This window comes from Mustelus asterias, chromosome 5 (genome assembly GCF_964213995.1).
Source record: "Mustelus asterias chromosome 5, sMusAst1.hap1.1, whole genome shotgun sequence".
NCBI classification, from domain to species: Eukaryota; Metazoa; Chordata; class Chondrichthyes; order Carcharhiniformes; family Triakidae; genus Mustelus; species Mustelus asterias.
In genome coordinates, this window is record NC_135805.1 from 50,030,975 (window position 1) to 50,049,928 (window position 18,954).

Sequence of the window (18,954 nt, forward strand, 5' to 3'; positions counted from 1 at the left end):
TCATGATAATAGATAGTGAGCTTTTCACAAAAACATACTATAAGTGCTGTTAAGATGGGACATAACCAACTCTATCAGCACTCGGAGTTACTGAGAATGTAGTATCAAGCTCAATATTGAAATTCTAGCTGAGACTATAAGAAATGGTATGAAAAGTTTCACAGTTCATCTTTAAAATTGCTTTTAAAAGTGGAAAAGAAAGCAATGCTTAAAATAACCAGTTGACAATTCTATACACAGGAATATTTGCTTGGTGGGGTTTCCTACCCCGTGACTCGAAGAGGCGGCAGGAAACATTACCATCTATACTGACTGCCTTGCAGCTATTTTATGCTTGGCAATGTTAATTTGTTAAGGGCAAGACTTCTGCCCCCTTGTCTGCCAATCTGACTGCTGACAGCTCTCGAGTCGCAGCAGCATCAGGTTTGAGAAGTGGCCACTTGCTGGGACTACAACCATTCTCCAAGGAGGAGGCAGATATGAATTGGCCACTTAAGGGCCTCAATAAGCCCAACGGTGAGTGGGCTGCTGACACCTCCACTGTAAAACAGGAGGCCGACAGGCGACACGCTGCATTTATGAGACCTCTACCTTCAAATCTGACAGCAAGGGACCATAAAGATCTGTCCTAAATGTTAAAAGATAATTAACATTAAATGACAGAGTTGCCAAGAGATTTGACTTGCGTCTACAACTGCTGTAATATTGCATTTCAATCTGTGCTGGCCTGAGGCCAGAGCCAAATTTGGCTTAATGCCTTGTGATTGCTGCAAGCTCCGGCCATTTGAATGTGAATTTTCAATGGCCTGGTTATTTGTGGGGTTGGGGTTGCTTCCCATTCTTTTCAGGTGGACATCTTGAATGCTGAAATGCCTCCCAGCCCAATGCTATGACCAGCACCATTCTGATAGTCTTACACAGGAAAACTGTATGGCTGCAAGTTGAATTCCAGCATCGTATCCCCAACTGCCCACCCCATAACACCAACACCGGTTTGCCTGTACACGGCACAAACACCGATCAGAATCTCATACTATGAAATGACTAGAGAGGAGAAATCCATTGAGAAAACAAAGTGAAATCCTTTCAAGATTTAAATTAACCAAAACATTGGCAGTAACTGATCAGTATATCGTCTGGCTTGTGCTTGAATGATGTATGTCTTCTCCTCCTACTATAATGATTTTCTAGACCCAAGTTTTCCCAAATTAAAAACACAAAGGAAAATATCTATATAAATTGAAAGCACAGCCCGTGATTTAGCCTTGCATATTTCATTGTTATAATATGACCATCAGAAATGCTCCTTCCTAAGAATGTAATTTTGTGAATAACATTTAAAGGATTTTTCTATATAAAATCCTGCTTTTCTCAATTTACTTTTTAAAAAAAAAGACTCCTTGATGATTTTCTATAAACTGTCACTTTAAAGTTTTTCTTGTATAAGGTTTGAAGAAGCAATTCACAGTTCCGGAAAATGTATAGCATGTGTACAGGCTTTTGAAGATTCTTAATTTAGACTCACGTTTTGAGGTAGCCTTAAGCCTTTCACTGTGACATACAAAGTTGAAGGGTAATGATTCCAAGGACGTTTCTTCCACCATTCAAATACTTCAATGGAATTGGAAAGCTTCTTGATTTTTACAGGTGGATAATACAACTGTAGACGTAGTTTTCGATCAATATTTAACACTCCATTAGCACCTACCAACTAATTAATGACAATAGAAATGTTTGTATTTGTATGTGGCACATGTTAAGTAAAGCATCTGTGTTTTCCAGCATTCATCTAATGAAATTTTATAATATCATACAATATTTTTTCTAAGAACAAATAAAAACAAATACAAATACAAACAAATTCCTGAGGGTCTGCCCTCGGCCAGAGACCTAATCCCACTGCAGTAAAGAAAACACCATTCTTTAATTTCTGATTTGGTAAATCTACCCACTCTTGGTTCAATTCTCTCACTTGGGAACACTAGTTCTGAACTGACTTGCCTTCTCAGTGAAGCCCAGGAATTTTATACGCTGCAACACCTCAACATGGAGTTAAGGTAGGAATTTTAGATCAGGATAAACTGGATAGAATTGATTTAATTGAATTCCCCTAAATGACCACCCCCCCCTCCCCCTCTCCCGTTATCTCCAGCCTCAGGAAGAAAGCTCAAGGGGGGAGCTATGCAGGGAGGAGCTACACAAGGAGGTTGTGCAAAAGTGGAGCATATCAGGGGTTAGGCAGTAGGACCCATCAAGAGGACCCATTGCCGGCGATTCAAGTCGGTGGAACATGCTGCTGATGGGGTTGGGAAGGGAGTATCACACATTGCATTGAGAGATCAGGGCGCCCATGCAAGATGGCGCTCCAATGCTCTGCTGCCGAGCTCGCCAGCATGTTTAGACTCCACCCCCCCAGTACCGGCGTGCAACTCACCACTCTCCCAAAAAATGACCAAGAGTGGGACAATTGCAGTCCAGAACATGCTCTAAGGACTGGCGGGGATTGCTCCGGTATTCTTGCTTAGTTTCGGGGGATGTGGGACATGTACAAACTGGACAGGGTACACCTAGGCAGGACTGGGACTTGCTAGAGTGGTTGGGGAGAGTTTAAACAAATATAGCAGGGGGGTGGGAACCTATGTAAGCATTCAAAATAAAATGGATGAATTAGTTGTGCAGTTAGATGTAAAGGGGTATGATATAGTTGGCATTATGGAGATGTGGCTCCAAGGTGACCAAGGATAGGAACTAAACATTGAGGGCTAATCAGTACTTAGGAAGGACAGACAAAGGAAAAGGTGGTGGAGTTACATTGTTGATTAGAGAAGACATTGATACGATATTGAGGAAAGATATTAGCACAGACAATGTGAAATCCGTATAGGTTAAGGAACACCAAGGGGGTAAAAAAAAAAAACTCGCCGGTTTTCTCCCAGTCCAAAGATGTGCGGGTTAGGTTGATTGGCCATGCTAAATTGCCCCTTAGTGTCAGGGGGACTAGCTAGGGTAAATGAGGGTTGCGGGGATGGACCTGGGAGGGATTGTGGTCGGTGCAGACTCGATGGGCCAAATGGCCTCCTTCTGTACTGTAGGGATTCTATGATTATACAGGAAATCAGAGTTGCATGTGATAAAGGAATATCTGCGGTTATGGGTGACTTTAATCTGGATATAGATTGGATGAGTCACAGTACAGTAGAGAAGGAATTTCTGAGGTGTATACAGGATGGTTTTCTGGACCAATATGTTGAGGAACCAACAAGGGAACGAGCCATCTTGGACTGAGTATTGTGCAATGAGAAAGGATTAATTGGCAATCTAGTTGTGAGAGAACGATTGGGGACAAGTGTCCATAATATGTTAGAATCCTTTATCAAGGTGGATAGCGAGGTAGTTGATTCTGAGATCAGGGTCCTGAATCTCAATAAAGGTAACTATGATGGTATGAGGCATGAGTTGCCTATTATGCATTGGGAAATATTACTGAAAGGAAGGACTGTGACAGGCAATGGCAGGCATTAAAGGAACGAATAGGTGAACTCCAAAAGTTGTTTATTCCCATTTGGCACAAGAGTGGAAAGGAAACTGTGCCCAAACAAGGGAAATTAGACTTAGTATTTGATTCAAAGAAGAAGCATACAAATTGGCAAGAAAAAGCAACAGGCCTGAGGATTGGGAGCAGTTTAGAATTCAGCAAAGGAAGACCAAGGGATTGATTAAGAAAGGGAAAATAGAGTATGAAAGTGAGCTAGCTAAAAGCTTCTATGGGTATGTAAAGGGAAAAAGGTTGACTAAAACGAATGTAGACTCCTAATAGTCAGAAACTAGGGAATTCATATTGGGGAACAAAGAAATGGCTGAGGAACTAAATTTGTACTTTGCTTCAGTCTTCACAAAGGAAAACGTGAATAATGCACCGGAAGTTATGAAGTTTTAGTGAGGAGCTGAAGGAAATCAGTATTAGTAGAGAAATGGTTTTAGGGAAATTGATGGGATTGAAGGGGGATAAATCTCCAAAGCTTTTAATAATCTTCATCCCAGAGTACTTAAGGAAGTGGCCTTAGAAATAGATCATCCATTGGTCGTCATTTTCCAAAGTTCTTTGGGATCTGGAATGGTTCCCACAGATTGGAGGGTAGCTGATATAAGCCCACTATTCAAAAAGGGAAGTAGAGAGAAAACAGGGAACTATAGACCAGTGAACCTAATGCTGGTAGTAGAGAAGTAGATTCCATTATCAAGGATTTTATAGCACAGCATTTGGAAAGCAGTGGTATAATCAGACAAAATCAGCATAGATTTACCAAAGGGAAATCATGCTTGACAAATCTACTGGAATTCTTTGAGGATGTAACTAGTTGAGTTGACTAGGGAGAATTGGTAGATGTGGTTTATTTAGACTTTTGACAAGGTCTCACATAGCAGATTACTACATAAAGTTAAAGCATATGGGATTGCGGGTAATGTCTTAAAATGGATAGAAAGCTGTTTAGCAGACAGAAAGCAAAGAGTTGGAATAAATTGATCATTTTCCAATTGGCAGGCAGTGACTAGTGGGGTATCTCAGGAATCTCTGCTAGAATCCAAACTGTTCAAAATATATATTAATGATTTGGACAAGGGAACTAAATGTATAATCTCCAAATTTGCAGATGATGCAAAGCTGTGTGGGAGGGTGAGCTGCGAGAAGGATGCAGAGATGTTTCGGCGTGATTTGGATAGGCTGAGTGAGTGGGCATATGCATGGAAATGCACTATAATGTTGATAAATGTGAAGTGATCCACTTCAGTAGCAAAAATGAGAAGGTAGATTATTTGAATGTGTGTAAATTGAGAGAGGTGGATACTCAGAGGGACCTTGTTGTCCTCGTGAATCATTTGCTGAAAATAAGCATATATGTATAGCAGATAGTAAAGAAGGTAAGTCTATTTGAGTATTGGAATAGGAATGTTTTACTGGGTTTGTACAGGGTATTGGTGAGGCCACGCTGGAAGTATTGTGTGAAGTTTTGGTGTCCTTATCGGAGGAAGAATTTCTTTGCTACAAAAGGAGTACAGCAAAGGTTTACTAGGCTGATTTCTGGGATGGTAGGACTGTCATATGAGAAGAGACTAACTCAGTTAGGATTATATTCATTGAAGTTTGTAAGATGGACAGGCGATCTCATAGAAACTTATGAAATTCCAACAGGAATGGACAGGGTAGATTCAGAAAGAATGTCCTCAAAGGTGGATGAGTCCAGAACTAAGGGTCATAGTTTGAAGATAAGGAGTAAACCGTTAAGAATTGAAGTGAGGAAAACGTATTCACAGAGGGTGGTGAATCTGTGGAATTCACTACCATAGAAAGTAATTGTGTGATTTCAAGAAGGAATTAGATATAGCTCTTGGGGTTAATGGGATCAAGGGATATGGGGGAAGGCAGGATCAGGGTATTGAATTTGATGATCAGCCCTGATCTTAATGAATGGCAGAGCAGGCTCAAAGGGCCATTATTTCTGCTTCTATTTTCTGTGTATGTTTCTATGTAAGCATTGCCAGCATATAAAACCCCATGGTCCTCATTGACATGTAAAATGCCTGTTAAACTAAAAGATTCTGCAGTAGCTTCACAGTGACAGCATGTTATGTTTTACATGGTATTACTCGCAAGGGAGCTTTTCCAAAGTGATCTGGAGTCAGTTTTGTCCACACCTGCCAAATGCCACCAACAATTTCTGTAGGTCCTATCAAACTGGTAACGATAGCGCTGCATCCATGGGTCTGGATCAGTAGAGTGGCAGGAATTGAGCTTTGTGATACAGGAACATCTGTGGCCACCATGTTATGTGAAATTTGCATATAAACAGGGACAGTCAGTGGTGGCCTAGATCTTGGCTACAAGCATATTACAGTGATGACCTTTGGGATGGGGCTGTGGAATGGCAAAGGGCACAAACATCGCATGCAGCACTGCTTCGATTTCAGCAGCCAAAAAGGACACTCCCTTTTAATCTACATACACACAATCTCTCTTTCCTCCAAGTGGTATCACAATTAAGCTTTGCATAATTATTAAAATTTTCTCAGACTGGGAAGTGAGTGCTATTTTACTCTGAGGCAGGTATTATGAAGCACAAACAAGTCAGAACTGATGTCAAAAACAAAAATCTGCCGACATTGCAGACAATTACCTGCTTTATGCTTCAGAATATGGCTATGTCCATAACACATTACCTTCAGAAATGCCCAGGCTATTTTCCGCCAACCGCCTTCACTACTTTGAGTCGCATAGTTGACTTTGGCTTCATCCATACTTACAAATTCAAGGATCTATACAAGTATCAAAATAACTGATTAAGAGTTTCAAACAAACCAAAACAAATAATGCAAAATATCTAACTTCGAGTAGCAAATGCCATATTGAATGGCTGGTTGTTAATGGATAATTTTCAAGGTTGTTGTTGACAAATCAGCAACGTAGGAAAAGAAGAAAAATACAATGATAGGATCATAAAAATATTGTGAAGAATGTAGACTAATGTTAAAAAGTGATGGAGGTGATCAAGGACATGGTGAAATGACTGACTATTTTCTATTATTCATGAGAGCAAAATCCTGATTCGCTTTCCAGTTAGATCACAGTGAAGGCCAAATAATTCTCATCATCTCAATGGCATTCATTATACAGTAAACCATTTTTCAAAAGGGATAAAACTAACTTGATCCAAAATATTTACCGCTTGATCTCGCTGTAGATTCATCACTTGTGGTAAAAGCCTAAATATTAATCTTGATTTTCATTACACAGAAAGATGCCATGATAGATTTGCCTCTAGGTTCTCCACAAGCTCCTGACCAAATGCAGTCTATAGGAAGTGTATTGTGCCTCTGAGGAGAGGGATGCACTCCTGTGCCTTAAGTGGACTTGCACTGGAATCAAGAGGTGGCAGGAATGCAGCTGCAAGCCTTCCAAGTCTGAAGCTGTTTCTCCTGCCCACAGACCTTTGGGATCCTGCTGGGAGGCGAGACAAACTTTCATTTCCGTTTCCAATCAGCCTAACCCCTGGGGAGCCCTGTAGAACTCAAGTTCCTAGAGGGACACAAATCCCAATGCATGATTATTCAAGTACCCGTATACTAAGCGACAGTGGAGCTACATTAAGAAGAAACAACAGCGGAAGACGAGGAAAGCTCCATTCTATCTCACTTAAACACTTACTTCAGCTGCTGGCTAAATTATTCTACCTTGGGAAATCTGGAAATCCCAGAGCAGCGAAGTAGAGGTGAACAGATGGTGCAATTGTGTCTTCATTCCTTTTTCTACTTACTGAGCCTGAAAATGAACATTGTTGAGGCACAATGATATGGAAGATCTCTCCTTGTTATCTGCAGTTAGATTTGCAAGGTATAAAATCCTACTGATTAAATCTATGCAGTTTAAAAAAGTGCAGTTAAAATTTTAAAATAAATTCACCTCCGTAATCACAAATGTGAGGCTCAGGTTTAGGATGTGCAAAACTGTGATTTCCGCAAAAAGAAAAACTAGCAACCTACTATTGTTTTCAATGGCAATTTCTATACTTTGGCTCTAACTTCGATGACAATATCTGAGTTTAAATTCAAACATTCAAAAAAGTTAGTTCGCTCATTCCGAAATATACTAAAATATTGCTCTCATGAATAATAGAAAATAGTAACGTCACCATGTTCCCTTCTCCCCGAGTGTATACCATTCACCTAGGTCTAATTAGCATACAAAAAAGTTAAACAGGAGCTAATACAGAATCAATGTGCAGTATCCAGCTCAAATATTTGATACCTCAAAGAACAGAAGGCTGCAAGGTGAATTTATGAATTCTTGAAGAAAATAACCAAATCGCTCATTGAAGATAATTTGCTCCTCCCATGCTGGAATTGGTGACTTTTTTTTCCTAAAATCGTAAGGCTGCGTCATGATGGGAAGGATATGCTCCACGTTCTCTTGCTCATAATATGAAGTGACAGGTCGATTGCTATCAACACATGAGAATTAGAATGGAAAAACAGAAAATGTTCTTAAAGTTTCAAATCTTCCAAGAGCTTTTTATTCCAGTAAGGCTTTGGATAATAAATTCAAAACATTTTAGACTTTGCAAATCTAACTGGTACAAATTGAGCCCATCAGTTTCAAAGATGTCAACAATGCATTGGTGTAAAATTTTAAATGAAGTTATGAAATCATCATTAGGTCCTTGCCCACATTGTATTTGTTTCATTCACTATACAATTTATGTTGGCCCCAAGAGGGTACTTTCTTTAACACTAAGTAATGCTTCAAACTAGTGCATAATAGATCTCCGATTTCTGCATCAGCGACATCTCAAAATCACTGGGTTTCAAGGCACACAGCTTTTGATCTTTGTTCATCAACATTTCAATCTGTAAAAGCAATTTGAGTTAACCAGTACTATTAACATAGAACAGTACAGCACAGTACAGGCCCTTCGGCCCTCGATGTTGTGCCGAGCTTTGTCCAAAACCAAGATCAAGCTATCCCACTCCCTATCATTCTGGTGTGCTCCATGTGCCTATCCAATAACCGCTTGAAACTTCCTAAAGTATCCGACTCCACTATCACAGCAGGCAGTCCATTCTACACCCCAACCACTCTCTGAGTAAAGAACCTGCCTCGTACATCCCTCCTATATCTCCCACCATGAACCTTATAGTTATGCCCCCTAGTAACAGCTACATCCACCCGAGGAAATAGTCTCTGAACGTCCACTCTATCTATCCCCCTCATCATCTTATAAACCTCTATTAAGTCGCCTCTCAACCTCCTCCGCTCTAAAGAGAAAAGCCCTAGCTCCCTCAACCTTTCCTCATAAGATACCCTCCAAACCAGGCAGCATCCTGGTAAATCTCCTCTGCACTCTCTCCAATGCTTCCACATCCTTCTTATAGTGAGGTGACCAGAACTGCACACAATATTCCAAATGTGGTCTCACCAAGATCCTGTACAGTTGCAGCATAACCCCACGGCTCTTAAACTCAAACCCCCTGTTAATAAACGCTAACACACTATAGGCCTTCTTCACGGCTCTATCCACTTGAGTGGCAACCTTCAGAGATCTGTGGATATGAACCCCAAAATCTCTCTGTTCCTCCACATTCCTCAGAACCCTGCCATTGACCCTGTAATCCACATTCAAATTTGACTTCATCAGAGCTAAGAGCAAAAAAACCAAAAGTAATATAAAGTTAGCTAAGGGAAGTCAGGAAGTACCAGGGACTCTGACTACAAACTTTGAAACACTCATAGATATAAAGTTGTGCTAGAAGATTGGAAGGTTGCAAAATGTTAACACCTGCTCAGAAAAGCAGAAAGGGATAAACATCAGATAAATATAGACAGATCAACTCATCAATAGTTGGGAGCTTTTAGAGGCCAGGTGACATTAACCATTTAGAAGATATGGGTTCATCAGGACAGACAACATGGACTTATGAAAGCTGAGACGTTGTAGATGACAAGTGATATCACTCAGAGGAAGAGGGACACATGACATTGTTATATAAAAATGATCTGGACTGGTTGCGGGGGAGGGGGATGGTTGTCAGCATTTTTGGAAGATGACAAACTGAGAGAAAAGAGCTTGCATTTACATTGTGTATTTTACAACATCAGGACATCTTAAGGCACTTTATAGCTAATTAAGCACTTTTGAAATGAAGCCACTATTGTAACGCTCCCACAAACAGAAATATGATAAACCACCAGATAATGTTCTTTGAAAAAGCGATGATGAATTTAGGACAAATGGCAGTCAGGACACTTAAAAGAACAGTGAAGGCAGTTCTCCTATGAAGTGTGCAATCTTTCACATTGTCTGTAAGGGTGGAAAATGTCTCAGTTTAACATCTCAGTTGAAAGACAGCAATGTCAACATCGTAGCACTTCCTCTGTATTGCCCCAGGGTATCAGCCTGGATTTTGCACCCAAGTCCTTTGGAGTGGTGCTTAAATCCACAACCTTCTGATTCAGAAGTGAGAGTGTAGTTATATCCCAAAAAAAAAGCCTACATTTGTGTAGTTCCTTGTACACCCTCAGGATGTCTCAGGTACTTCACAGCCAAATTGTTTTTAATATAGGCAAAACTAGAAGTCAACTGTCTTGGAAAGAAGTTCAACAAACAATAAATGAGCAGTTATCTTGTATTAGTCAAGATACGGGGAAATATTTCTAAGAACTGTGCCAAGCAATCGTTATCTGTCCATGCATTTTTAATATGCTTTATGGGAAAGGAAACTCAAGCAGTGCACCTACAGTGTTTGCATGCACACCTTATGCTTGCACTGCAATCACTGCAAAATACTCACTGCTGTAACACATCAGAAAGCTAGACCTTGCTCCAAAGTCTATGCTGACAGATAAAAAAATACATCTTTCACAAAAAACACATTTTAGCTGGGTTAACGGAACAAATAAAACCACTCCCGGGCCTTTATATCCCTGTTGTGGGATCCTTTGTTTGGTTTTCTTCAGTTAAAAGACTTCATTTTAAGGTATTTTTGCCTGCGTAACTACTTATGCTAAGCTTTAAAGCTAACTTGGCCACATTTTAAAACTCTGCTGGGAATTCTGGGATGAACTTAGAAATGGACTGCATTTGAAAATACACTGTTAGCAGAAATGACTAAACAGAAGTTTTTCACGGCCACAGCTGCCAATTGTTTATGTAAGTTGGAGACTGTGTGCCCAGTTCTTTCAATAACACATAAGAATGCATATATTGTCGTAACAATTATCTGTCGAGTTGAATTGTGTGCAAGGTTTGGATCAAGTCTGTTTTAGGACTAGTTTCTGCTGGTCCGTCTCTCTTTTTTCTCTCTCTCAAGTAATCCTCTTTCGCTTTCTGTCATGTTACTTTTAAATGATGCTCAATAAAAGAAGTTTCACTTCGGACCAGTGCTGCCTACGCCTATTCTAAGGAATGAACAGACCCTACACCTGTAATTCAAATATTTATTATAAAGGGGATTTTTAATGTTTTCTAGACAAATGATTCACTGGTAAAAGGGAAGCAAGGTAAAGTTTTATTCCATTCCTGCAGTAAATTAATAGGGAAGGAGGGAGGAACATTGAAGCAGACAGTTGAAATTGCTTTAAGAGGCAACTAGATCCATTTTTAAAAAATAGATGGGATTATAGGATGAGATGAGAAGGCATTTAAGGGAGTATTATCAAATGAAAGTGCAGAGACCAAATGCAGCGCATGGTCTTTATCCTATTCTAAAAACTATGTTGAATTTGCTATTTACTGATGACCTAACCGTGCTCAATGTGTACTCTAAAGGCAATTATATTGTAACCCAATCTTTTTTGCAATTTTTCACTTCAACCAACATGAAGCATTTAATACATATTACAGTAACAGAATAAAACAGAAATGGGTCTCATTCTACTGGTTTCAGCAACAAATACACTCCGAATGGCAGCATCAGCTTGACTTAGCTGATTGCACACTCACTGCTGAGGGACATCGGTTCAACCGTGTTCCAGACTTCATCCAATGTATTACAGTGTAACCCCAAGGGAGTGCTGCATTTTCAGCTGTGCTTCTTTGGATGAAATATTAAACTGACAACTCTGTCTACTTGGTCCAGTGGGATACTGGAGATCACATGAAATTACTGAGTAGCTTGTTCTCCATCAACCTAGAGTACCAATCCTGCCTCAGCTGACAGAACGATAAAACAGATCGACATATCTTTAATTTTGTGGTATTTTGCTGCATGACTGTCCGAGCCTTTCAAAGAAAATAACTGTATCTGAAAGTTTTTGGAGCAGTTCAGAAAGTCATGAGGTGGTGCTATATCAATACAAGTCCTTCTCTTGCTGTTAATTTAACACTTCTATTTGCATAACCTTGCAGATTTACTCAGATCAATAGCTATGACACACATCAGTGTCTGTGCAGAGTCAGTCACCTAATTTAGTATTCCAAAACATGGAACACCAGTTAGACGTGCTGCCCATTACTACAAACTATAGTATTACCACAGACAAATGTTACTCACATATATGAAAATCATTCCTGTAATATTGATCATCTTTATTGGCTTGTGGTTTTGAAAAATATTGCGTGCATGGTATTCAAAGTAAGCATGAGAGAATTACAAAATGACTAAGTATCTATATTTGGTTACAGAGTATGGCCTAACATTGCTGATGACCAATTTGCAAAATCAGTTGAATTGATGCAATAGTTTAAGGGATGTTCCAAGCAGGTTAGAGGATAGAACAGACATTACGTCTCATATTCCAATCTGCATTTTCTCCTCATCAGTATACTTTAGAAATGTGTCAACTGCTGAACATGATGCACATTTATTGGAATTGAGGGGGAGAAATAAATAATCCAGACTAGAGTGCCACTGACTCTATGTTACACACATACTAACTCAGACTAACAACTACACTAATGCATTTCACTGCCAAACCAAGAGTTTCTTAAATCTAAACATCAACCTGTTATTTGCTCTAGAATAATGGGACCGATTCTCCCATCGTGACCCACACATTTTCTGGCGGGTCCGGTACAGAGAATCATGTGTCAGCCATTTCGCGGGATTTGCGCATGCGTCCCCATGAGTAAATGTGAGGTCATCCATCTTGTTAGGAATAACAGCAAAATGGACTATTATTTAAATGGTAAAAAATTGCAGCATGCTGCTGTGCAGAGGGACCTGGGTTACTTGTGCAAGAATCACAAGGAGTTGGTTTGCAGGCGCAGCAGGTAATTAAGGCGGCAAATGGAATTTTGTCCTTCATTGCTAGAGGGATGGAGTTTAAAAACAGCGAGGTTATGTTGCAGCTATATGAGGTGCTGATGAGGCCACACCTGGAGTACTGTGTACAGTTTTGGAATCCTTACTTGAAAAAGAATATACTGACACTGGAGGGTGGTGCAGAGGAGATTCACTAGGTTGATTCCGGAGTTGAGAGGATTGGCTAATGAGAGACTGAGTAGACTGGGGCTATACTCATTGGAATTCAGAAGAATGAGGGGAGATCTTATAGAAACATACAAGATTATGAAGGGGATAGATAAGATAGAAGCAGGGAAGTTGTTTCCACTGGCAGGTGAAACTAGAACTAGGGGGCATGGCCTCAAAATAAGGGGGAGCAGATTTAGGACTGAGTTGAGGAGGAACTTCTTCACACAAAGGGTTGTGAATCTGTGGAATTCCCGGCCCAGTGAAGCAGTTGAGGCTACCTCATTGAATGTTTTAAGGCAAGGATAGATACATTTTTGAACAGTAATGGAATTAAGGGTTATGGTGAGCGGGCGGGTAAGTGGAGCTGAGTCCACAAAAAGATCAGCCATGATCTTATTGAATGGCGGAGCAGGCTCGAAGGGCCAGATGGCCTACTCCTGCTCCTCGCTCTTATGTTTTTATGTTCTTATTCATGCGGGTCTCCCAGAGCCAGTGAACAAGCGCAGTCGGGACCACCCTGGAAACCGGCGGGAAGAGGGGCAAGTAATTTTAATCTATTTAAAATATATTTTAAATGTTATTATCGGGCCTGGCACAGAACTTGCCGGGCCCGATAGCATCTCCCACCTCGCCAGGATTTATTTCACTCCAGCGGGGTTTAGAGTAGTTCCCCATGTTAGGGGAACTAGCGGGAGACCCCGCTGGAGTGAAGGGGTGGCAGTCAGGGCCCTCCAGGGGGTCGGGCGGCGGGGGGTGGTGTCTCCTGGGGATTTCACCGTGGCAGCGCCAGTCTGTGTCCCCGGCACTGCCCAAGGAGCAAAATGCACTTGCCCAGCGGTCATCTTGGCACTGCCCACCGGGCATCAGGCAGTGCCAAGGGGGTGGGGCCTATTGTGGGCCTTGGGGCAATCGGGATCTGCATTGGGATCCGTCTGGGCTGGAGAGAAGCCAGCGATCAGGGTGGGGGGGGGGGGGGGGGTCAGTGTAGGGGTGGGCTGGACATCGGGGCGCTCCTGGATGGGATGGGGGGGAGAGGGCCAGGAATTGTCGTGAGGGTAGCGATCAGGCCGTTGGCCGGGGATTTGGGGGGGGGGGGGGGGGGGTGGCTGGAAGGGCAGCCATTGCGGGGGTCCCGGGCTGGCCAGCAATTGAGCTGGCCAGCAAACAGGGAGACTGACAAATCAGGGCCACTGCGCAAGAGCAGGGTTTCAGAGCTGTCAGACTCTGGTGTGAATAGGCTCCACCCCCCAGGTTTTTAATGAGATTCACGATTGTGACCTCTGCAGTGCACAGAGTGGGGATAGTCGGGTCTAAAGCTGCACTGAAAAAACAATCGTGATCTAGGCCATTTGTCTCGCCAATTCAGCACTTTTAGGAGAATTGCCCCCAATATTTCTAACGTGAAGTACGTGGCATAGAATCTACGCCATTGAGAACACTGGAGTGTATTTTACATGTTTGCACCCAGACAACCCATTTGACCTCCATCTGGCCTTAGTCTTCTTTCATTTCTGTTTTAGTCTCTTCTTGCATCGTTACATTTTGTTTCATTTTTGAAAAGGTCTTCAACTCACTGGTGATATTTAAAAACACTTGGAAGATAAATCCTTTGGACATAAATCCTTAACATGAGATGGAAAACACTTCCCCAAGGGCCCCATACATTTATCCCAAAATAAAAATTTGTTTCTGTTATCACAAAATATAATAAAGAGAATTCACCAATAGTGCACGGTCCAGGCTACAACTGACCACAGCTTCCGTGTCAGGAAGATCAGCAATCGTTCTTACTTTCGCGTGATTACTGTTAAGAAATAGGTCTACATGAACCTTGGCTCAGTACAAGATTGGGCTCAGCTATGTTGCCCCCTACAGTCAAATGGTCTCACAAAACTTGCCATTAAGACTCATAAGAAAAGCAGAAAATTGCAGGAGATAACAAAGGGGCTACTTACCAAGCAATAAATCTGGGGAAAGAATCTATGGACTTCACATTAGTGTATCACAGAATAACATGAGTGCAACAAGGACTCAACAAAAAAAAAACCATCTAGCAATTCAAGCATGTCTGTCAAGATGTGCAGAAGTTTACTGCACTTACAAAAGCAAATCAGGAAATCTGAAATAAAAACAGAAAATGCTGGAAATACTCAGGCCAGGCAGCATCTATGAAGAAAGAAACAAAAGCCGAAATTTCCTGACTCTCCAGTGTGTCAGATTTGGACAGTACCAATTATTCAGCAGCAATTCTCTAGAAGTGCTAACTTCCCTAGGACAATTGTGCTGAGCTGGGAACCATCCGATAAAAAAACTTTAAACTGCAAAACATTGGATGGGTTCTGCCAGTGTTACGCCAATAGTTGCCTCCACCTAGGGCATTCGCAACTGCAAGCAACCGCACGGGCCTCCCTGCAGGCCTGACTCCAAGTATCCACCACTTCCCTGACCGTCCAATCCACCCCCTCCAACACCCTGATATCCGACTTGTGACCTCCCACTTGACTTGACAAACCCACCCTCCTCTCCCCTCCCTTTTCATCCCTCAGCCCCACTCCCGTCCTCTACTGGTACAACCCTTCTGATCAGCCGAATATCATCCACTCACCTTCTCCCTGGCCTATAAATTTCACTAGGCCATTTAAACCTTGCTGCATTACAGCAGCCAGTGCAGTGTCACCCCTGAGCTCACTGGAGCTGCACTGCACTGGGACTTGCAGGGACTCAAGTTTTGAAGTTTTCCAGAGCAGGTTAAGTGCACTTTAAACTTCTGGAATGCCAGCAGGCCGTGACTTTCCGCTGTTAGTAAGTTATGGCCCAAAGTTAAGGTTCCAGGCCTGTGATGACCTTAACCTGAAACATTAAGTCTCTTTCTCTCTACATGTGCTGCCTGACCTGCTCAGTATTTCCAGCATTTTGTTTTCATTATGTCGCTTTTGTTTGCGCTAATAATTATTAATTCCATCAGTCAAATAAAGCTCAAAATATTCATCACATCAGGGCCTGATAATCACTTGCTCCTTCCCTTTGGCAGGGATGCTGGCATGGCCTTGAAGTTTTAAAGTTTCGCTGTGTGAGGTCAGCTGGAGCTGAAATGCTCTGGACTCTCCCTTCTCCATCCCTAATCACAAGACTCTCTTGGAACATCCTTCCTCACTCTTAACCAAGTGCAGACTGGTGGCCAGAAGGCTGGCAGTTTTCCTTCCCTATCCATTCCACCCATTCTAGGAGATGATCCAACAGTACGTTAATGAGGTCCAGGAATTAAAATAGCTTGCGTTTACCATTTTCTGACTGACTTTATGATAAGTCACTAAAAAGCAGTTCCTTTTTATTATCTGTGATACATGACATGCGCCCATGGTCTACAAACATGCACTAGATATAAAATTTTAAAGAAATAGATGGAAAACTACTAACATACTCACTGCTAATCGCAATAATTTCAACATGTACAAGAATTGTCTTTCAATGTGACTTACTTGGTCACCAACTATTCTGTAAACTTAAATTATACACCAACCTCCACTGACCGCAAAGTTTGTATTTATTTGGTGTCTTTAAGTATAAAGATGTCCCAAGGTGCGTCACAGACGCATAATGAAATGCCAAATGACCAGTTAAATAAAGGGGGTGTTTCGCACTCGTGGTACAAGTCCTCCCTTTCAAAGATGGCTTTGTAACTAACGCTCGGTGACAGCATTCTCATTGGAATCAGTAGTTTATAGCATCAAAATCCAGAAACACTGGCACGCAACCTAATCTGATATTTCAGTACGGTACTGAGAGAGTGCTGCACTGTTTAAAGTGCCATCTTTCGAATAAGATGCTAAAATCAAGCTAGTTTGCCTTGGCAAATCTGTTAGAAATTGCATAGCTCAATTTGAAGTGCAACAGCCAAAGCAGTGTCGTGGCCAATACTTAGTCATTGATTAACAATATCAAAACAAGTTAACTAGTCATTTATCTCTGTTGTTTATTGGATTTTACTGTGCAGTAATTGGTAGCTTGGTTTCCCAACATTACAACAGTGATCTCATTTCAAAAAATAAATCATTGCTTTTAAAATAATTTGGGACATCCTGATGACACAAAAGGCTCTCTATAAAACTTCATTTTTTTGCAGCTGCTTAAGTTGCATTAATGTTTTACGGCAGGTTACAAATGCGTATCAATTATTCCATAATTTTAAATTGCATAACAGATTTCTTTGCATTCTGAAACACCAAGTCAATTTGTTGTGCATTGTTTGACTGAACAGATTTTTTTCAGCCTTGCATCTCACCTGTGTTCTTTCTTTATATATTGCCCGGTCGCTTCGTCAACAATATGAACTTTGACTGAGGGATGTGATGTCAGAATGTCTGTTTTCAATAGGTCTGCTCTGTGGATATATACACCGAGGACCAGGCTGTCATCATTCAAATACTTTCGTTTCTGCTGCTGAAGTTCAGTCTCTAACTCAGGAGTAGTTTCTTCATCTTTATAATATTCTTGCGTTATCTCTTCTTTCATCTCCAATTCCTCTGTTACTGATGCTGCTGACATGGAGAAACATCATTATTGCAATTATATTTTTTTGAAAGACCTCTCTCTGAAAGGTACATTAGAGTACTCAGAGTGGCATACCTTCTTCCCAGCTTAGCTCCTCTTCCCAATAGCAAGGCTGATATTAGAAACATGTGAAGCCTGCACTTCTATCTTTTCTATAATACTGCATAATGGGTCAATGACCCAGGTGCTTGTTTTAAAAAATAATATTCAAGTGAATTGTAATAACGTGTTATAATCCAATTTTTGCCAAGTACCTTAGATCTTTTTCTTTTTAGCAACTGGTGAAAATACTCTATACCAATAGAGCTCCAATGGTATTGTTGTAACTGGGTCAAAATCCTGGACCTCAAATCCTAACAGCAGATGTACCTACATCAGATAAACTGCACCTGTTCAAAAAGACTGCTCACCACCACCTTCCAAAGACAGAGGGATAGAGAACAAATGCTGACTTTAAGCATCAACTCCCACAGCCAAAACCTGCATTCCCAGTTGTCAAGAGCAAGTCTCCTGCACTTTTAAAATCAACAATAAGGTTTTTGACACTGTAAGGGGGAAAATACAAGGGGGGCACACTCTAAAATGGCAAAACAAGAAAGCACACTCTAAAATGGCTGCCTGGCACATAAAGGGTTAACTGGGAAAGCCAAAAGAGCAGACACAGGCTCCTGCTGTTCAGAAAAACCTAACAGACAAGCCATTTCCAAATCACAGACAGTGACTCATAGCAAACAAACACCTCAGGAAGCCAAAGCCAAGGGTCAAGACATCTTTTAAGATAAGGAAACCCCAAAACAAAGAGCTTAGATTAATGTTAAAGGAAGGCGGGAAATATGAATGCGAGGGAACCGATTAGCACCCGCACAAGACGAAACTAGCCATTGATAGACCCATTCATAAAATGCTAAATGTCTATACCTGTTTGTATTCTTGTAAATATGGGGAAATGTACCCATTCATGAAATGCTAAATACTTGTAAATGTGATAATCTTCGAATCACCGGTCTAACCCATTGTGTAAAGGGTATAAATTTGAACCACTCCCGGTATACAATTGAGAGAAGGTTTACTACAGACCAAGTACTTTGTCTCCATGGAGCTCCATTTAATAAATCGTATTTTCTGAATCTCGAAATCTGACTACTAGTGGATTTTTCCCACAACAGACACAAAGATGTTCCAAGGTGCATCAGAGGATAAAGACAGTCGGCATTATGTCTTACGAGAGGATGACTGAATAACGTAGAGATGTGCTTTGAGAAAGCTTTTTACCTTCTCACTTATAAGAAGCAAAGGAATTTAAGGAAAAGTTTTCCAAAGAGCAGATCTGAGGCAGGTCCACTGATTTTCTGAAACAAAAACAGAGTTAATGCTTCAAATCCAATATTGAAACATTAACTCACTTTCTTTCTCCACAGATGCTGCCAGACCTGCAGAGGT

At 41.1% G+C, this 18,954-nt stretch overlaps 1 protein-coding gene across 1 annotated transcript in view; it reads right to left on the minus strand.

Annotated features, from left to right (window-relative positions):
* The window catches only part of ahi1 (Abelson helper integration site 1), a 134,750-nt gene that overhangs the window by 66,207 nt on the left and 49,589 nt on the right, over positions 1-18,954 (minus strand). Inside the window, exons 6-9 of the mRNA XM_078212568.1 lie at positions 17,246-17,501; positions 7,802-7,994; positions 6,217-6,312; positions 1,526-1,711 (exon numbers count right to left, since the gene is read on the minus strand). Coding sequence (XP_078068694.1) covers positions 1,526-1,711; positions 6,217-6,312; positions 7,802-7,994; positions 17,246-17,501 — 731 coding nt within the window. The remainder of the gene's footprint in view (positions 1-1,525; positions 1,712-6,216; positions 6,313-7,801; positions 7,995-17,245; positions 17,502-18,954) is intronic.